We start from the raw sequence: 19,614 nt of genomic DNA, 5'->3' as shown, positions 1-19,614 counted from the left end.
AATGTTAGCCCATTTTCAGTAAAGATTATGAAAATGTGGTTATAAGTCATAGATAAAGAGCAAGATGAAGCTAACCAAAAATAAACATAGATATTAAATTTTATATAGATATAGATAACTATATTTAGACATCTATCTTTGGTATCCCAAAATACAGAGGTAGAAATCTGACTAAGTTAGCATCTAACTCCATGTAGTCAGCAGAGAAAAAGTAGCAGAAGCCCATGTGAGTCAGATGCAAATATGTACTGTACAGATGTTTAAAGACAGTTGAGATAGTTTCCACACCCTCAGAAACTGAAAAGCATCATGCCTCTTTGTTCCAGTACTCAGAGGTAAGTGAACATGGAGGACTAGAACACTTAGTTGTTACTATGTACCTGATCTTTACAGCCACACCCTCTTTCCCCTCACCCCCCAATTTCATCCATTTGTCCAATCATCCAGCTATCTGTCTCACAATACTATACATTCCAAAATGAAGAAATCAACAGATAACCTCCAAACTTTCTTAGTATTTAAAGACTCCAAGTGTAAAGGGCCAAACTGGCCCTCCCCTGAAACAAACAACAGGTAATTAAAAGTTTGTAATGGCCGCCTTACTTCTAAGTTTTTACCCCTATTGTGAATGTTAAATCAATAGTGAAAATCAAACTCCTGAAGCTAGGATCCCCGAAGTCAATATGCCAAACAGAGAACTCAGCATGTAGTTGTCACCTGTTAAGTCATGTGGAAAACACCGAGATAGGGAAAACCCTAAGTACTACCTACCAAATTGCAACTCAGGGCAGTCATGGCTGATCTTTTTCCTAAAATTAAACTCTTGCATATCTTCCACTAAATTTGAAAGTAATGGATTCACCGACTCTGTATCCCCTGATACTTAGGGGAATATTCAAAGATAAATTCTTTCTCCTTCAAGTATACACTAAAGACAAAAGGTAGTTGCATATGAATTTTGTGAGATACCTATATAGGTATCTCAGAAACACACGGTAACTCAGAAGCACATAGGTACACTGAAGACCAATTGCATTAAGCACCATATAAGACCTGCTATGAAGGAACCTTAGTGTTCTTGTCTCAGGTAGGGTAGAAGCATGATCTAGATGCTGTGTTTATCAGCTCAGTCAAAATCAAGAGTTACTTTAAAATGATACAGGCATATCATCTATAAAAGAAAGGTACTTAGGGAGTTTAAATGATTTCAAAACAGAAATCTCAGAGTTAAATGCCTGATTCTACCTAAATCTGACTTAAGATACCTATATTAAGCAATTCTATGAAGTCAATAAAATTATACCAATGAGAAAATCTTCCTCAAGTGACGTGATTTTGGGCACATAGTTTGCACCCTTTCCAGAAATAAAACACATTTGCACTATTATTTTTGAGATCATTCTAAAGCTGCAGATCACCATTACCATATTAATCTTTTGAGTAGTAGGTTCATGTTTAAGAAATTTCATTCTTATTAAGCAACACGGTTATTTATATTTCTTCATGGGTAAATGCATAACAGCTCATCAGAGAAGATGCTATTTTAACAAGAGATGTCTATTTAAATAGTAGATTCTATGCAAGAGTTAATCTTTGCAGACCTGCCTTTAAAAATATTGGTGGCAGAGATGTTAAATTCCAAGTAAAACAGTTTTTACTCTTAAAGCAGACTACATCTTTTAAAACTCCAGCAGAAACAAGTAGCCAACTTGCACATGTCATTAAACTTCAAATTCCCTTGTAAGTGACAGCTAAAGAATCCAGAAGGTTCAATATATTTTCTCTGAGGCTACTTGATGTGGGAAGATTTTCATGAGACATTCTCTCTCCTACCATCAGTTCAGTGATGTAAACAGTGACTGATTAAGCCTGTACTCCTTTCAGGTTGATACACCTGACTGAAAATAATAATAATAATAATAAAAAAAATCACAGCTGGAATTCTTCCTGAAAACTAAAATAAATGACAAAGTAAAAGACCAATCTTCTATAGACACTTAATGAAGACAGGCTTCAAGGGGATTTCTATCCCAGAGATTACATTACACCTCAGGACGAGACAAAAACAGCAGATTTTTGCAGCTGAAGATTGCAATCACAGCAGAATAAAGAAAATAACAAAACATATTACTTGTTAAATCACTTACACTGGTTTTCCTTTGGATTCACAAGTCAAAATTATAGATTGTCCTTCTTCGGGCCATGAATTGGAAGAAATGATTTTAACTAAAGGTGTATCTAGGAAGAAAAGAAAATAGACATCTTATTGATATACAGTAAAAAAAAGATGTATTATCTAAGAGTACATTCTTCTCTGCTTACAAAAGACTACACCCTAGATTTAATTTACGCTTGGAGATGCTTTTATTTGAAGCCTTGTGTGATTTTCATTGTCTTCAAGAAGGCAATAAAAATGACCAATGGAACTAAAACTATAAATTTTTTATATCACAAGGAAATACAGATAGAAAGTATGTGTAAGCTCCAAGGAAATAACTTTTTTCTTCTCTATTCAATGCAGATACTCCATAAGAGTATTCCAAAGTCTGATACCTAACAATGAAATAAAAAATATTGAAGATGAATAACAAGTATTCTGTGCAATTGTTTCTTTGCCTATTTATAGGTTGATATGATGGAATGCTGCTATTAAAGGTATGAATGCAATGATATACATTTGAATAAGAACACTTTTATTGTTGCAGAAGCTTGAAATCATAATAAGAAAGCTACGATGGGCTTTCAGTTAAAATACCTTGTTATAGGCATTTTACAGGATATTATTTCTGAAATGCAATAATGCTGCCCCTAAAACAGAACTTTCTTTAGAAAAAAAAAAAAAGTCAAAGAGAATGTTTTAAATATAATTGAAAAACCCTATAGAAAAGCCTGTAATACATCCTAAAAACTTAAAAATATTTTCCTGTATTCTGGAATTAACTTTCTGGTTATGACTTTAAAAAGATATACAATATAAAAATTATGAATTCATGCAGAATGAAGTATTTGCAGGAGATCTTTAATTTTCAGAACATTTTACCAGCCAAGATACACCCTCATAATCAAACTATTTTACATGAATGGAAGGGGCACCATTTACAAGGAGAAACAAGAAAGAAACACCTATACACAGAAAGAAACACCTGTACACAAAATATTTTTCTCCTCAGGAAGAAGAAGAACTGGTCACAGTCATAGTGAGGAAAGGAAAATATGACTCCTTGTTTCTTGCAGTTGCCTAATACAAAACACACATCATCTATAGCATATGAAATGATTTAACCTGCAAACCTGGGGTTACTCAAGTTTTATTTAATCTGATTTGCAATTCCTATTCGCATTAGCAGTGACACCACAGATATCCTGTTATCAAGCAAATGTGAAAGAGCATGACAGTATGACACTACAAAATCAAATGCAAAAAAAAAAAAAAAAAGATATGCTGTTGTACTTTTTTTTTTATTGAGATGCTAATAGTCTTATTAATCACTAAGTTGCATATAAACATCTGAAAATGGTAAAAGCTTTTTCCTACCTTTGATTTTTATTTTTGGCATATCATAATGTATCAGCATGGCACAAGACAAGAAAAGGGAAAGGCTTGGTGTAGATTTGTCATAATGCTACTGAAAGCATTGTCAGCATCATTTAGATTTCAATACAGCTGCTCTAACCTTACACCAGTAGCAAATCTGCTCCACAAGTTCACATTTTTAAGGACCCTGGAAACCATTATGCAGGTGACTAATCCTTTGCAGGTCATGCAGGCATTTGCTTCATTTTTAGCACATACTTAAGGCACTGACCTCAAGTGCCTTAATAAATCAGGCCATCAAGTACTTCTGTGATTTCAGTGGTACTACTGGAGATGAATAAATTACTCTCTTGACTATGCATTGGACCAGAGGAAGAAATTAGTATCAGATAGGAATACGTGAAGAATTTAACAGAGGGAGGGAAACAAGTAATGCGATGAGATCAAGAGGTTTCCAGAGAAATATGAAAAAAGAAACTAAACTTTGATGGAAGTAATCATGATAGCCACAAGTGAAGAGAGAAATGAAAGGCACATCTAGGCAGCATTACTGGCTTAAATATTTAAGAGATGATCAGCATGTTATGTTATACGTTACTGTAAATGACCCTAATAGAAGAGGGGATTTCAGACAATTAAACTTGTATTTGCATGGATCAATGCAGTGCCATTTTCCCCGATGTTCTGTTCTTCATGCACTTCCAAAAATGAGCTTACTAGTAGGATAGGAAAGGTCTAATGCTTCTAACACACAGCAAGATAGTGTAAGAAATATATTCCTTTGTGCTTTTCCCTGTTAATTTACTTTTACATTACCTACTTGTTACTTTAAAACAGGAAACACAACAATTAATCCAATACATAATTTTTAGGGAAGCTTATGATTCACAATTTCTGTATTTTATCATCAGTCCTTTACAGATGATATTCTTTTTTGGGTTCTTAATTTTCAGTGTAGCTGTTTCCATTTTTCTTTTTATGCTGCCCTTGATTTCTCTCCAGAATTAAAGTATACGCTTATAAAGAGAAAACTTAAGACCAAGCCCTCTACTTTCACATCTATACTTAAAATGAGAAAAAAAAAAAAAAGTAAATTGCATAAAAACTAATCTCAAAATGTTATTTTAAAAAAGATAATAAACCCTTGCTGACTGATATATTTCCACCATTCTATTACAAAATACTACCTCCTGCTAGAACTACTTCTTTTAGATATATTTGACAAGTATAAATGTATTCTATCAACACACTGGGCCTTAACCTGTCACACCCAGAAGCATTAATCACAACAACATGAATATCACCTAATATTCAGAAAACACCTCCACCAGTAGAAAACAAAGTTTAAAGAAAGAAAACCAAAACAAACCAACAAAAAACCCTGCAATACTGTAGGGTTTGCAGTATAATATAGTTGGAGTACAAAATAAGTATAATATAGTTGCAGTATAAAATAAGTTGGCTTATTTTCAAATATGCCCATCAGCTTGTTATTTGTAAGCATGTCTAAAAACTCTATTTTTGTACCCAAACAAAACAAATGGAGTAGGTTTTAGGGTTTGGTTTTATTATGGGTCAGAGCTTCTTCTCTAAAGTTAATAAGAGTAGCAATTTACACCTGTTTAAACTTTAATAATTTGCATCTTTTTTTTTTTTTAAGAATTGGCCCAGTAATTTCATTGTAGTAAAATATTGTAGTTGAGTATTTAAAGCAGAATTCTGGGACTAGTGATTAAAACCGCTTTCTTTTCTTGAGCTCTAATGACAGTATGTGGGAGATAAATATTCCAAAAATAGTAGGTACTGGGAAAATCCAACAGTACTTTTTTTTTTTTTTAATAAAAAAAAATGTTTCATATGAGTGTAGCAAGACTTCGCAGTAGAACACACTTGATTCACTCCCCAGTGACTCATTTATTCACAAGCAACAGTGTGAAAGCTGTTTGGCCCTACAGTCTTGAGCTTGAATAATGAGGTACTTATGAGCTGCAATTGATTGTCAGCACCAATGTGAACTGAGACTCAAACATATCGTTAGACACATGGCAAGGTATCTTCTACCCACCATGTGCAAAGAATCTGCCCTTTTACTAGAAATAACAATTAAAGACTGATTACAGATAAAAACAATGGAATGGGTTTTCCAGATATATCCTTTCTCGTTTCAGCAGACTAAAGGCAAAAGTTTTACTGAGTGATTCTATTTCTTTTCTTTCTAGGATCTAGGCACATCTCATTGCACAAGACCTGAGAAGTCATTTCAAAGCTTTGGAAGACTTATCTATCTTTTAATCAGGCAATATCATCTTTATTCAGTCACATACAAAATCAGTGAATACATGTAGAAAACTGATTTCAGTTATTCAGGTAATGAATGTTATCTGATACGTGAACAAATTAAACGCTTCAGCACATGATTTTTGTTTTCCTCTTAGCAATAATTAATGGCAACTTTAATACCTTACAGAACTACTTTTGTGGTTGATTTAATCTCTTTGAAACTATTTCAAAATAAAGGAAATTCTTATCACTCACCAGACCTTTGCAGTTAATCTGATCACCAATACTTTTTTTTTGTTGTTGTTGTTTTTCAAAATGCACTTGATATTTTACATGGTTTGAAGTAAGAAAGAATTAATTATGTGGGTTTATACATGTATATGTGTGCATATATATGTTATACCCCTAAAGAATTAATTAGCTAAAGCCCTTATAAGGTTGCATTCAGTTTTATTTATCTTCATACAAATTATTTCATATAAATTTCTTCAGATAATGTAATCACATAGAAGGCACTGGAAGATTCCTGTATATTATGTTAAAGCATGTGTGCAAGTCCTTGACAGCCACAGAGTAAAAGCAAAAACTGAATGCATAAGAGAAAGGAAATTTGTTTAAGATCATAAAGCAGGTCATCATCTAAATCAGAAAATGAATCATGCATGCTTCTTTTTGGTCCCAAGATCATTAAAAGTAGTGTGGCTTGCTTTTTCTACCTAACTTCAGAAGTCCTTGTTTTCTTTAGTCCTTAGCTAGCTGGACTACCAGAGCTTCTGTGGATACTTTTTGATAGAACTTCCAGTTACTGGGTGAGTAACTAAAATAAAGTATGATCCCTATTCATCTTAAGGTATTAATCAGTAAAAGCTATGTAGGAATAATCAGATTTCAGAAGAAAAATAATTTTCTAAAAAGAGTAATATGGCGATGATATGGTAACATTATTCTATGATATCATACAGTCGCTCCCTAATGTAACAATCTTCAGTTAATGGAACTAAAGTCTTAGAAAATAAGACCACCTCCTTACTTGGTATGGTGTGAGTAATACAAAAATATAAAAATTTTGATAAGACTTTAAGAAATTAATATTGGAAGGTAAATACAGGAGTAGAAATGTTAATTATCTTCTAGTCACTAGAATTAAAACGGTGCTGGAAATGCACCAATTCATGCAAGACATGTGCATCACAGTCTTTTTTTCCAGAGCATCGAAATATATGTTTAATTGTAATATGAACAATACTTGCCACTACAGTTCACTGAACATTTTGTTAAGAGGCAGGTCTCTATACTGTTTAAAGTGTAGCCGTCCTTGCACTTCCAATGAAAGGAGGATTAACAGAAAAGTTCTTATTGGTTCTTCTCTTACTTACAAAGGAATATTATATCAGCTATGCAGATCTAAGTCATAGCTCTCGATTCTCTGTTGAATTACAGATTTTTAAAAAATAAATGCAACAACTTACTATAAAATTTAAGTTCAGTGCCCAAAATACCTTTCAATGTGGCTAAAATTTCAGGAAGCAGAACAGAACAAGAATGTCTCTTTCTCTTTCTTTTTCTTTACAGAGATAGTATTATTACTTCCTGAGGAAGGGTCCTGTTCTTCCACATTTTGTATCTTGGAGGACTGTAAATCCCCAAGTCTTAGGAATCCACTTCTATATGGTCTCACTTACTGGTAACTTGATTTTTACCGGGAATGTTAGTAGTCTTAGTAGTCTACTAAGACTGTAAGAATGTTAGTAGCCTACTAAGACTATTTCTTTAAATGAGCTATTAAGGTACATACAGTAATCTTTGAGAGAGAGAGAAAAAAAAAAAAAAAAAAAAAGTCCCTCATTCTGCTGAGTATTGAAGTATTCACATTAAGTAAGTAAGATACAGCAAAATACTTACTTGATAGTAATATAGTGATTAGAGTATTCAGCCCTTCAGAGTCTGGATAAAAAGTCTGCTATGAGTCAAGGAGCACAATGACATCTCTACCTATCATGAAATAGCAGAATTCCACCAGGTATTCTAAGGTCCTTCTTCTACTCTGGTTTTGAACTAGGATTTCACTTTGAAGTTGAAGATGCCTTTTCCTTACCTATGTCCTAGTTTGGACAAATCATGACTTTCTGACACACCAAAAAGGAAAAGGTATTAACAAATTCTTAATTCATTCTAATTCACAAGTTATATTTCTACAAGTAATTCTATAAGTTCTGTACAATTGTCCCTATTTACATTTAGTACCAACATAACATCGAATATACCATTGATCTAGCTTATGTTAAAAAAAAAAAAAGTTTCTAAAGTTAGATTAGGATGCTCTTAAAAAGAAAACTCTGTAAAACTTTAATATTCCCTACATATTTCCTAGGATGCTTAACTGAAAGTACTGTCAACACTTAGCATCAAATATCTCTGGTACATCCATTCTTACGCTTTAAGTAATAAGATGTTGCTGAAATGTTTTCAAAGACCTTTAAGTTGTTGCCCTGGGAGTATTTTTCTTACTTGTCAAAGATGGCAAAATTTTCAATGTTGAAACAATTTAAAAAATTTTACAAAAATTAAAGAAAATACTAAATACAACCAGAATGACAAAAGCAGATATTAGATATTTTACTAGTACCAGCCTTAAATTAAAAATACCTTTTCCAAACTGGTGATGGAGATATACTCAGCTAGGGCATTTATGTTTGCACATTGTTGTTTCATATGAAGTGTAGCGTACCTTCAAGTTGTTGGGTTTTTAAATGTGTTTATTGCAAGAACTCTGTAATTCCCATGCTAAATGGTATAACAGAAAATGTTGGATGTACAAAACTTCTATGACAATTTCCTGTAATAATTTCCCTTAATGGTTTTGCATGCTATACAGTGATTTTGTAAAATGTTTAGATCTTCTGTTTGTACCTGCCTACCATGCTTTTGTTTTGATGAAAGCAGTCCAATAATAGATATAAGCTATGTGCTGCTCAATTAACAATCAGTACTTGAAGTATTATTGTTCTCAACTTATGGTTTAGGGAATAAAGGTTGGTTCACATCATTCTATGGAAATGGATGAAAGTGTCAAGAAGAAAACACATTTCTCTTGGTTTCCAATGTTGTTCTTAATCAGAGGAGATATATATATATATATATATATATATATTGGTCTTTAGGATATTGAAAGACCTGGCATAGAAAAATTATCACATTTTCTGACAGTAACGTATAAGCTTCAGTATATACAAGGTGCACAGTGAAAGATTAATACCTTGAATTATTTTAGTTTATGACTCCTTGGAGGTTCAAAAAGAAAGATCCATGGGGGAGGTTTTTTCCTCTATTCACGGTACACATCAGTATGATATATGCTGCCTAAATCTCTGTTTCTTAAACAATATGGGGATTTTGTGTTTGTTTTATTTTCACACACTGTTTGAACTTAGAAGAGTGGCCAGTACTAGAAGAGCTGGACCTAATTAAAATGATGGAAAGAAAGGGAGGCACAGAAGTTCAAACATTATTTGCCAATATAAATGCACACCTCCTATACAACATAATACTACAACAAACATTAATAAGCCTCCAAAGCAAGCACCTCCTATCTGATTAGTTTCCATGGAACCAAATTATCAAGTGCCTATTTCAAAAACAGGGGAAATGCATTCCTTTCCCTATTCATGTTCTAAATAATTGAAAACATCCCATTAACATCATTTGACCCTAGGCCTCCACTGGAATACTTTGATTCTTATACGTGTTTTCTTTGAAGGTGATTCTCTCTCTGTAGCTTATGCTCTTATGAAAGTCTCTCCATCTGCACTAAGAATCTGAGTTTATTGTAATGAGGTCTGTGATCCTTCTTGGACTTTTGTCTGTGTGCAAATTCTGTTAGCAGTAATAAGTAAGACACCAGTAAAGAAAGGGAAGAGTAAATCACTTGTTAGAAGTAGACTAGAAGTTAACTAGAAGTTATTTCTTCTACAGATGATTTAAACAGCTTTAAAAGTACTACTAGGCTTTGTTTAACAATGTAATTCTGCAGCGGATCCATTAATATGAAAGATGCCATTGTATCCATTTAGGAAGAGATCTATGCTTGTGTATCAGAGCCACGCTTTCCATTGTGACCAATGAGCTTCCCAAGAATGCCAGTACTTACTTTCATGGACCCTAAGCATCACCAGGAGCATGTCTTAACTACTCTCCAGTTCAGAAAACATTTGTGTAATCTCCAGACAGCTCACATTAAAAAATACAGTGTTCCATAATGGTATAACATCCATGTCATGGTTGCCAGATCATTTGGCAGAGGCACAGGAAGGAGGTTTCTTGACTCCTCCAGAGGAAATTTTGTTGTGATTTATAGGAATAACAGAATCCTCACCTTCTCAGCAAATGAGTTGTGCTTTTATGCCATGTAAAAAAAATCTGCTTTGGCTGGTCCATGAGGCTCACTGCATTCTCCTCCTCTTGCCCTAACCTGCTGCATTATTTTTAACAAGAATCCCAACAGGAATGGATCATAATATTATAGTCCTGTCCAGATGAATAGATAGGTTTTTCTCACCAAGGGCTACTATTTAAAGCTGTCTTCATTGCCAGCAATTGCCGCTGCCCAGAAAAGCTCATGTGTTTTCCTTTGTCAATAAAAGGGATAAAAATGTATTACGCAATCACAGAATCACAGAATTTATAGGTTGGAAGAGACCTCAAGATCATCGAGTCCAACCTCTCACCTAACGCTAACAGTCCCCACTAAACCATATCACTAAGCTCTACATCTAAATGTCTTTTAAAGACCTCCAGGGATCGTGACTCAACCACTTCCCTGGGCAGCCCGTTCCAATGCCTAACAATCCCCTCAGTAAAGAAGTTCTTCCTAACATCTAACCTAAAACTCCCCTGGCGCAACTTAAGCCCATTCCCCCTCATCCTGTCACCAGGCACGTGGGAGAACAGACCAATCCCCACCTCGCTACAGCCTCCTTTAAGGTATCTGTAGAGAGCGATAAGGTCGCCCCTGAGCCTCCTCTTCTCCAGGCTGAACAAGCCCAGCCCCCTCAGCCGCTCCTCATAAGACTTGTTCTCCAGACTCCTCACCAGCTTGGTCACCCTTCTCTGGACTCGCTCGAGCACCTCCATGTCCTTCTTGTAGCGAGGGGCCCAAAACTGAACACAGTACTCGAGGTACTCGATTAGCACTCCACCTTCCTGTTCACTCTCAGGAACAGGATCACTCTCAGACCACTCTAAGTTCTCATATATGAATGTGTGTAGAAGCATATTCTGCAAATATCTATAATGCTCAATTTTACTCAATCATTATTTATGCTCAATCTTTTTGTACACTAACCACCATTTTCTCTTTGTGCCAGATTTCAAATTAGTATGACTGATTAATTACAACACACTTTTCTTCCTACATGTTTAACTAAATTGCTATCTACCTACAGCATATCTTTACCTTGTAGTGTTATTTAATGATTGCAAACCTTCTGAATATTTAAAAACTTCTATAAATTGATTGGACATTTTATCATGGCAGTGAACAACAACAGTTCTAGTGCTATCATTTTAAAAATGTTATAAAAATCTAACAGTGCAATAATAAAAGATTATTGTTACCTGGTAATAAATGACTGCCAGATGATTTTTAAAGTATTTCCTGAGAAACTAATTCATTTGTTTTGTACTTGATTGTGTCTGTTTTTTTGTTTGTTTGTTTGTTTTTTTTAAAAAAAAGTATGTTTGTGAAATATCACAGACCTCTTCATTTTTCATAGTGCTTTTTCTCTATTATTTCCTTGGAAACTTTCCATCATTTCCATGATGTAAAGACAAAATAAGCAGATATCTCTGAAGATGATGAAGATTCTGTAATTCACTGATTGATTAGGACTGGAGCAAGCATAGGATCCTTAAGGTATCCAAGGTATCTTTTTTTTTTTTTTTTTTGTCAGAAACTGTGAGATCATCTGTTTCATATATGGATGGCAATCACAAAACTTTAAAAATTCAGTATTTTTACACAATTTTATTCCCATTTCTAAAACAACTACAACAAACCTAAGAAATCAGACTTAGGAAAAAAAATAAAAAAAGAGAAATTTAAAGAAATTTCCAAGGACAAACCACTCTAGTACATACAAGAATAAACATAAAATTGGCTATCCCAAATGAGATCTGAAGGAAGAGAGAGGAGTACTCTAATCAGCTCTGTGAAAGTGCTCACCATTTTTAATAGCTTTTACACTTAACAGCTGCTTGTATCCTACAGCTGTGAATCAGCATTCTTCCAAATTGGGCTTCTTTTGTAAATGACAAGTAGCATGGCTTCTGCTTGTGCCTTATTGCTTTGTAATAGGCACTCACAAAGCAAATCTGCATTGATAAACTTTTGTAAATTACCCTGGGAAATACAGTATCTTCAATGCTCTCCTTCAGAATATAATGAATTACTCCTTGCTTAAAGAGATGAAAGAAGTATTTTGCATCTGTCTTTATTTTATTAGTAGTATTTGTGGGAAAGATGATCTAGATCAAACATGTCTTGTGTCATGGCAATTGCATTTCATTTCAATAAATCTGTTCAACAACACTACAAAATCAAGCTTTATGATATTTTTTGAAATACTTCGCTTTGATAAAGGTGAATACTTCGTATCATATCTGCATGGATATTCCCATACCTTCTTTTTTTACTTCTTTAAAAGTCACTCTACAGTCAAGCAAGACTAGAACCAGCATATAGTCCCTTTGTTATCTGAGATTCTTTGATGACTATTATGTCATCCTTTATCTCATCTCTTTCAATTTAGTTTAAAACAATGCTTGTTGAAGAAGAAAATAGTAACAGCTTGCACCAGAAGACTGTAAAAACTCTCTCCTAGATGCAAAACAACAAGCCAAATGCCAGTGTGGAGGAAAAAGAAAATGCTTGATCAGTGAAATATTCCCTCTTGACACTTGTAATTCATGAGTGCCTGAACTCAAGTACCAACCTGGCAGGAAACCCTTTAAGTTACTAATTCCGTAAAAATTGATTATCTGGTACTTTGTTAAAAATATTCATAGTACCTATTTCAACATCTCAGCTGTCAGTCATATCATAATCATTCACCACAATTGCTAAAAAAAAAAAAAAAAAAAAAGATTAATATGTGATAGAGCATAATGCATGGCTTGCAGTTTTGTGAAGGTGAAAGAGCAGATGGAGGTACACTACCAAAACTTGTCAGCTCCTCTCCATTCCACTTAAAATTTGTTAAAATCTTATACTTCCTGTTGTCATGTAAAGACAACACTGATCATTCTTACCTGCTTTGTAGTTGGTCTTAAAACTGAGAGAGAAATGTGAGCGTAATGTTGGCTATATTGGGAGACCCTGCTGAGGTAAGTGATAGAAAGAGAGGTACTCTCACCACAGTACTACGCGTGTGCCACTTCATGAAAATAGTACCAGTAGCACTACCTGTGTTATTTCCCCACTGTATGGTTTTGCAGAATAGGGTCACTGGGTTCTTAGTTATCCTTTAAGTCCCATACACACAGGAATGACAAGGCAGAAATTACATTGTCATTGGCAACTCTGTTCTGTTTTCTTCAGTGATCAAGTGAACTTTGGAACTCAAGTGATGAAGCTTAGTTTCACAACTTTTATTTTAATTATTTCTGTGATGCCACTTCTTAAGACCAAGTAATACCCATTTTGCTCACCTCTTCAGACATATACCTTTGTTCTCTTTAAGATCTTTATTATCTTACAAAGATAACTTCCTTCAACTTACTCACATGTATCCATTTTCTCAATTTTTTAATGTCACCTAAGAGAAATAAAGGAAGAAGCTAGAGAAAACAAAACAAAACAAAACCAAAACAAACAAACAACAAAAAACAACAAAAAAAAACCACCAACCTTCTAAAATCCCAAAGTTTCAAGAAATGCCTAAGTCTGAGTCAGTGTATGACCTTTTGATATAACTTTCTCTTCTGTGTCCTCAGTTTCTTTTCCTTACTGCCTTCAGCTTTCTCTCGCATTTGACTTAAATTATCTTCAATATGGTTTGAGAATTGCAGCACATCCAAAGTTGTTGAAGGAACAAATAAGAGCTCTGGATGTTCAGCATCCCCCTTCAAGCCTTTTTCTGACATTTCTATCAGACAGTGGGCACTGTAAAATTTTAATCTATAAAAAATCACTAAGTGTTAGTATCAGGACATGAAAATCTGACTCGTTTCTTATAAATATATATCATGTTTTGAAGAAGGGCAAGCTTCTCTCCTTTGGAAAGTCCTACTAATAGCCTCTATACATGTTTCTTCCAAGCTGTCTCACCTGCTTGCTAGTCATTAATTTTGGAAATAAACTACCCCCACAAACTCTTCAATAGGGAAGGACTTCTTTGACCTTCTGTCACTAGGTTACAGTGAGATGGGTTGTAACATGGGGTTTGAGCTATAAAGATGGTGTAATTTTCAGTCTCCTTCCAAGATGATACCATTTGAAATAATACCTAGTCTAGGCTAGAAAAGAACAAAGAAGATATCTTAAGTATATTTTGAAGGATGCATGGGGCTTAATGGATCTTAGTCATGTACATGAAAAATTCTTTCTGAAATTGAGACCTAATTGGAGCTTCTCAGACACTACATTGTCATCATTCAGCCACTCAGTCTTTATTGTCTTATTAGTGCAATACAACATAGAGCAGTTAAAATAAATGTATTTAAAAACTTGCTTTTATTTTTTTTTTCTGTAAATTCAATCTTCCACTACATATTTCTTACACAGATCATCTAATATACATTACATCCATATAGGCATTAATCCTATGAAATACAATGCAGATAAATTATTTATTTTTTAACTACTTTTCAGTGACTGATCATTGCTTAGATTAGGAGCTTCAAAAACCTGTTAGATGAACTAACAACTAACTTTTTTTTCTTTTTATGATCACCAAAGAATATTCTTCAGTGGCTTGACTGAGTCATTGTGGGCATTTCTACTGATGGCCAGAGAGACAACAGTTGTTAGCCCACCAGTGCTCATTAACTCCAGAATGTCACCACAATGACTCAAGCTACCATCTCCACATACAAAGTACTATGCTGTTCAAATATTTATTTGTAACTGGTTCAGAGGTGACCTTCCTGTGCTCCTCTTCCCGGTGTAGTCATGTTCTCTGTCTTTTCAATCCTTTCCCACAAGTTGTCTCTTTCCTGTGCCTAAAAGATTATTATTCTGAAACAATTATATTTAATGTTTATTTGCTGAACATACTACTTTTATTAAACATTCCCTCCCAAACTTCCTTTGAAATATTCTTGAGCCTCCCTTAAACACTCTACAGTGAAGTGGAATAACCTGCCCATATCATATTTTTAAAATCTCTATGCAGAATATATGAGCAACTCAGTGGATTTCCCTATAAAAGATTTTAGAGAGAAATAAATTATGTGAGATTAGATTTCACTTGTAAACCATATTTGAACATAAGCCTCCAGATGGGAAAGGTCAGGATTGTACATTAACCCTTTGAACTAGATATCCCCTTTGAAAGATGAAAGTTTGGTAGTAAATGGACCCACAAGTTTTTGAATTATTTTGCATTTAAATAATGGATTTCTTATTTTCATCCATCATTAACCTAATTGATCTCATTTAAAAATGTAAATTGTGGCACTGAACTTTCTTGTTCACAGATATTATTCTTTACTGTTTACCATAGCTATCCTTTATGTTTCATTTGTTTCACACATTCGTTAATACAAAAAGCTCAAACAAGATAATTTAGCTTTTTAACATAGTGTTTACATAATTGAGCTAAATAATTAAATAGAATAACTTCTTATTTACATTTCATTCAATATGAAGAACTGTACTTGTAGGGAATGCTACATCTTTCAGTTTGCATTGTTATTATTACTATTTTTAAAACTGTCTTTTACATTACCTAGTATGGAAATATCATTCCTTTAAGGGAGACAGAATGGAAGGTTGGTCACCACAGTACTGAAATACCACTGAGATGCTATATTGTCCATGTTACTGTTCACACTGTGATTTAGGGAAAGCAAACAAACAAACAAAAGCATAACAAACAAAAAAAACTGTTTAGGGTAAACATCAGAAGAATATGCCATCACGGGTGAGTCTTGTGTGGAAACCTGAAGGTGTACAAAGATTGAACTTGTCTCAGAAGAACAGGGAGTCAACTTTAAGACCTCAAAATTTTATCATTCTCAAGAAAAGAGGAATCTAGCAGAATTTCGTAACTGAAAGAGAAAAGAAGGAACATCTCTCCAGGAGAAGAATTGACCTCCAAAGGATAGGAGTATCTTATCATTGTGAGAGACAGTCCTTCTCTGTCAGAAAGATGGATCGGACTCAGGTATGTGTGTAGCTTTCCAATATGAGCTCAGAAGGATTTTAAAAACAAACAAAACAAAACAAAACAAACAAAAACCCGTCATAAATTTATACGGTTCTCAGAGCTGAATCTAAGAACTCTGAAGAAGGAAGTATTAAAGCCAATGAAGGCATTAGGAGTACATCCATTTGTGGACAACTCTGCTGCTTCAATGGGAAATTTCCTCAGCCATGTGCTCAGTCTCCTTGACATATGTTATATTGTACAATAGGATGGGCCATGCCAAAGAACATTCTGCTTTATCTGTGCCATCTTGGTACTCCTGAAAGAAGGCTTAAGCTTGAGATATTGGCTACCTGCTTCAAGTTCCACAGGTCTCTGATGTACCACAGTTCCCAAACACTCAAATTATACCTCAGCCACCACTTGGCTGAAATAGAATGAAGATGGGACATATTCTACCCATTTACAATACAGACCAGATGTAGGTATCCGGGAAAAATGTCCATCTCCCCTCAGAATTTATCATAGCTAAGAGGTGTCCAACTTCATATGCTTTTGTGTGAGCACACAACTGCCTCTTCTGAATTACAAAAAAAACAGCAAGCCCATAGTTGATATGGTCACCCTGAACAGTCACCAAAGATATTTAAAAATGTAACTAATTCATCAGAATTAAACAGTAAGAAGTAAAAAAGCTTTTTTTTTTTTTTTTTTTTTTCCCCTCTTTCAATAGATTGTTCTCATGTGAAACTCTCTTAGGCATTCCCCATAGACAAAGGGTCTAACAGTCATGACCACCGTGTATGACCATTTTCTTGCCCTTTAAAAAGTAATAACTTATTTCATACAGTACTTATGAAATATTTTCATATAGTATTATGAAATAATAGCTCATTTCATATATACTTTATATATTACATATTATAATATATATAAATCATATCTTATATTTTCACATAACACCTTTCTTTCTGAATGCAAAATAGTAGAAATAGCGTTCCAACAACAAGAAAACAAAACAAAACAAAATAAAACAAAACAAAACAAACAAACAAAACAACACCAGCCAAGTAAAAATAACAGTTTCTCTTACTGAGAGAATAACTCTCTTAGTGAGCATCAGGTAATGTACCTCTTTGATAAGATTACTCTGCCTTACACCAGCAAAAATTCTAAACCAATCCTGTTGTCAGAGAAACCTCCATTTATTAATACACCAGAAATCACAGTAATACCCTGTCGTTGAACACACACACAGATGCGCACACACAATTTTCTACATGGCTGCACAAGTACATTGCTGATTTGCTTATCTGTGGCCTCCTGCATTTGAGGTGCTTTGTTTATTTAATGCAAAATCAATAGCTGTATTTCCCGGACAATAGCCAACAATCTCTTGGAATAGCTCCCTAATTTTAAAGCCAAGTTCAGATGTTCATTGCAAAAGAATCTAATAACAACCCACAAATGAAGGAACAGCCTATCACACAAATATCATTAGAATAGCCTATAGAAGCAAGTTAACTATGGCTATAGACTTGTCAGACTGACAATTCACTGCACATCTGTGTCTGCCAATATAGAATTTACTCAAAATTGCTTCTCTAGACACTTCTTTACATAACACATATTTAGCTTATTAGTGCTGTCATTTGGGAGTGTGGTCAGTTTTAGAGCAAAATTTCCCTGTGTCCGTCAGCACAAATCGCATCACAGATGCCATTTTAGAATTACGATGATTAGGTTTGAAGTTCAAATGATTTGATTTCACTTTAAAGTTTCAAAGTAGCCTCTGGGGCAGACTTACACAATTAATTTTTACTGAGGTCTGCTGGGTAATTTACTGTAGTCAGAGGATTTTTACTAAGGTAAGGTAATTACCACTGGGTAATTTTATGGCACTCTGTTCAGTAGGAAGTAACATGTTGGCTGGCTTCTGCTTGGAAAAGACCCAGAGGAAAATGAAGATGCTGCTTCTGAGACAATGAGAAAGGATGAGCAGAAGTCACTCACTTCCCAGATCTGGACCAGAAGTTGTATTTGCCCTCAAAGTGTCTTTTTAGGAGTGCGCATGAGGACTTACAGTATACAATCCTGTAAATATTGCACTGAGAAGCTTTCAAAACTGAAGTGCTGCACCTGTGATTCCTTAATACAGGAATGAAGAACACCTTATTTTAGTTTGAAAGCAGAAGTAAACAATGAAACAAAACATCCCTCTGAGATTTGTATTTACCACTTACAAGAAGCACCTCCTAATAATCAGTGGCAGCTAGGCTGACAAGCAAACTTCTGAGCAAAGCCGCAGGGGATACGAGTCTGTTTTAGGCTTACTGTTGACAGTAAGGGTCAGAGGAAAAATAAACTCAGCAAGCAGTGTCATGCTACCACAAACCTCTGCTGGCCAAGCAGAAAGTAAATTATGGCCGAACCTTTCAGCACAAGAGATACAATTGGGCCATTGGGCTGCCCTGCAGTGCACAGAGCATGACATACAGATGAACAGGCTTAAGCACAAGTGAGACATAACACAAATTACTGATAAATAAAGCTCAATAGATTGGAGAAGCTAATTATGTCACAGTCTGGACTGGGGTAGAGCATGCTCACCCCAATAGCATTGATATTATTTTAATATATTAAGTCTGCAAAATTAATTTGGAAAGACCTGTGAAAACAAGAACTGATCCCAATTTCCTTTAAGATACCTTTCTTTTGGTCAAGCTGTAAGTAATACAGATAATCTCCAGTTCTGGACCAGACTATTAAAAAATAAAAGAGCAGCAGAAAGACTCAGAAAGTATTTCTATTACACATGTATATATGCAAATACACACACAAATATAATAATAAAAAAAAACAACTACCACTACCACCTTTTTTTTCTTAAGTTCACTTCTCAGCTCAATTTAATGTACAGTCATACTACTGGTGAAAGCCGATTTGATCGCTCTATCACACTAAAAAAAAAAACAAACAACAAGATTTGTGGGAGGGAAGTATATTGCATATTGATATAACTGCTGATGGCATTACTGGCTTTAGTATTCTTAAATGTACTTCCTATTAAAGACAAAAGCAGTTAAGCAGTTGTGTGGATTCAAAAGCATCTAGACCTCTGTGGACTCATTATAAATACTTGCTTCATATAGTCTGATTGCCTAAGACAGATTTAATTTTATTCTATCATTCAGTAGATATAAATAAATAAAAAAAAAAAGCCTGTCATTCCAAACATTATGTTGCTTTTTTTTTTTTTTTTTTTTTTTTTTACCTACTGGATACAAACACAATACTTCAGTTCCTACTGTTTTTTAATTTGCTTTTATTTTTTATATATATCTTTTTTGCTTTGCCCACTATCAGGGGGTAGTTGCTTGAAACAAAGCAGATTTTTATTATTATCATTATTATTTACTTTCAAGCATAATTATA

The 19,614-nt window shown here is 34.3% G+C and overlaps 1 protein-coding gene across 5 annotated transcripts in view; it reads right to left on the bottom strand.

The window, feature by feature from the left end:
- Nucleotides 1-19,614, bottom strand: part of CADM2 (cell adhesion molecule 2) — a 646,291-nt gene that overhangs the window by 93,848 nt on the left and 532,829 nt on the right. For all 5 annotated transcript variants that reach the window (XM_068691339.1, XM_068691324.1, XM_068691332.1 and 2 more), the window contains one exon: nt 2,148-2,238. In XM_068691339.1, the coding sequence (XP_068547440.1) occupies nt 2,148-2,238 (91 nt within the window). The remainder of the gene's footprint in view (nt 1-2,147; nt 2,239-19,614) is intronic.

Source organism: Anas acuta, chromosome 1, assembly GCF_963932015.1.
Source record: "Anas acuta chromosome 1, bAnaAcu1.1, whole genome shotgun sequence".
In the NCBI taxonomy this organism is placed as follows: Eukaryota; Metazoa; Chordata; class Aves; order Anseriformes; family Anatidae; genus Anas; species Anas acuta.
Note: the sequence above shows the minus strand (reverse complement) of the source record. Positions and strands in the feature narration are given on the sequence as shown.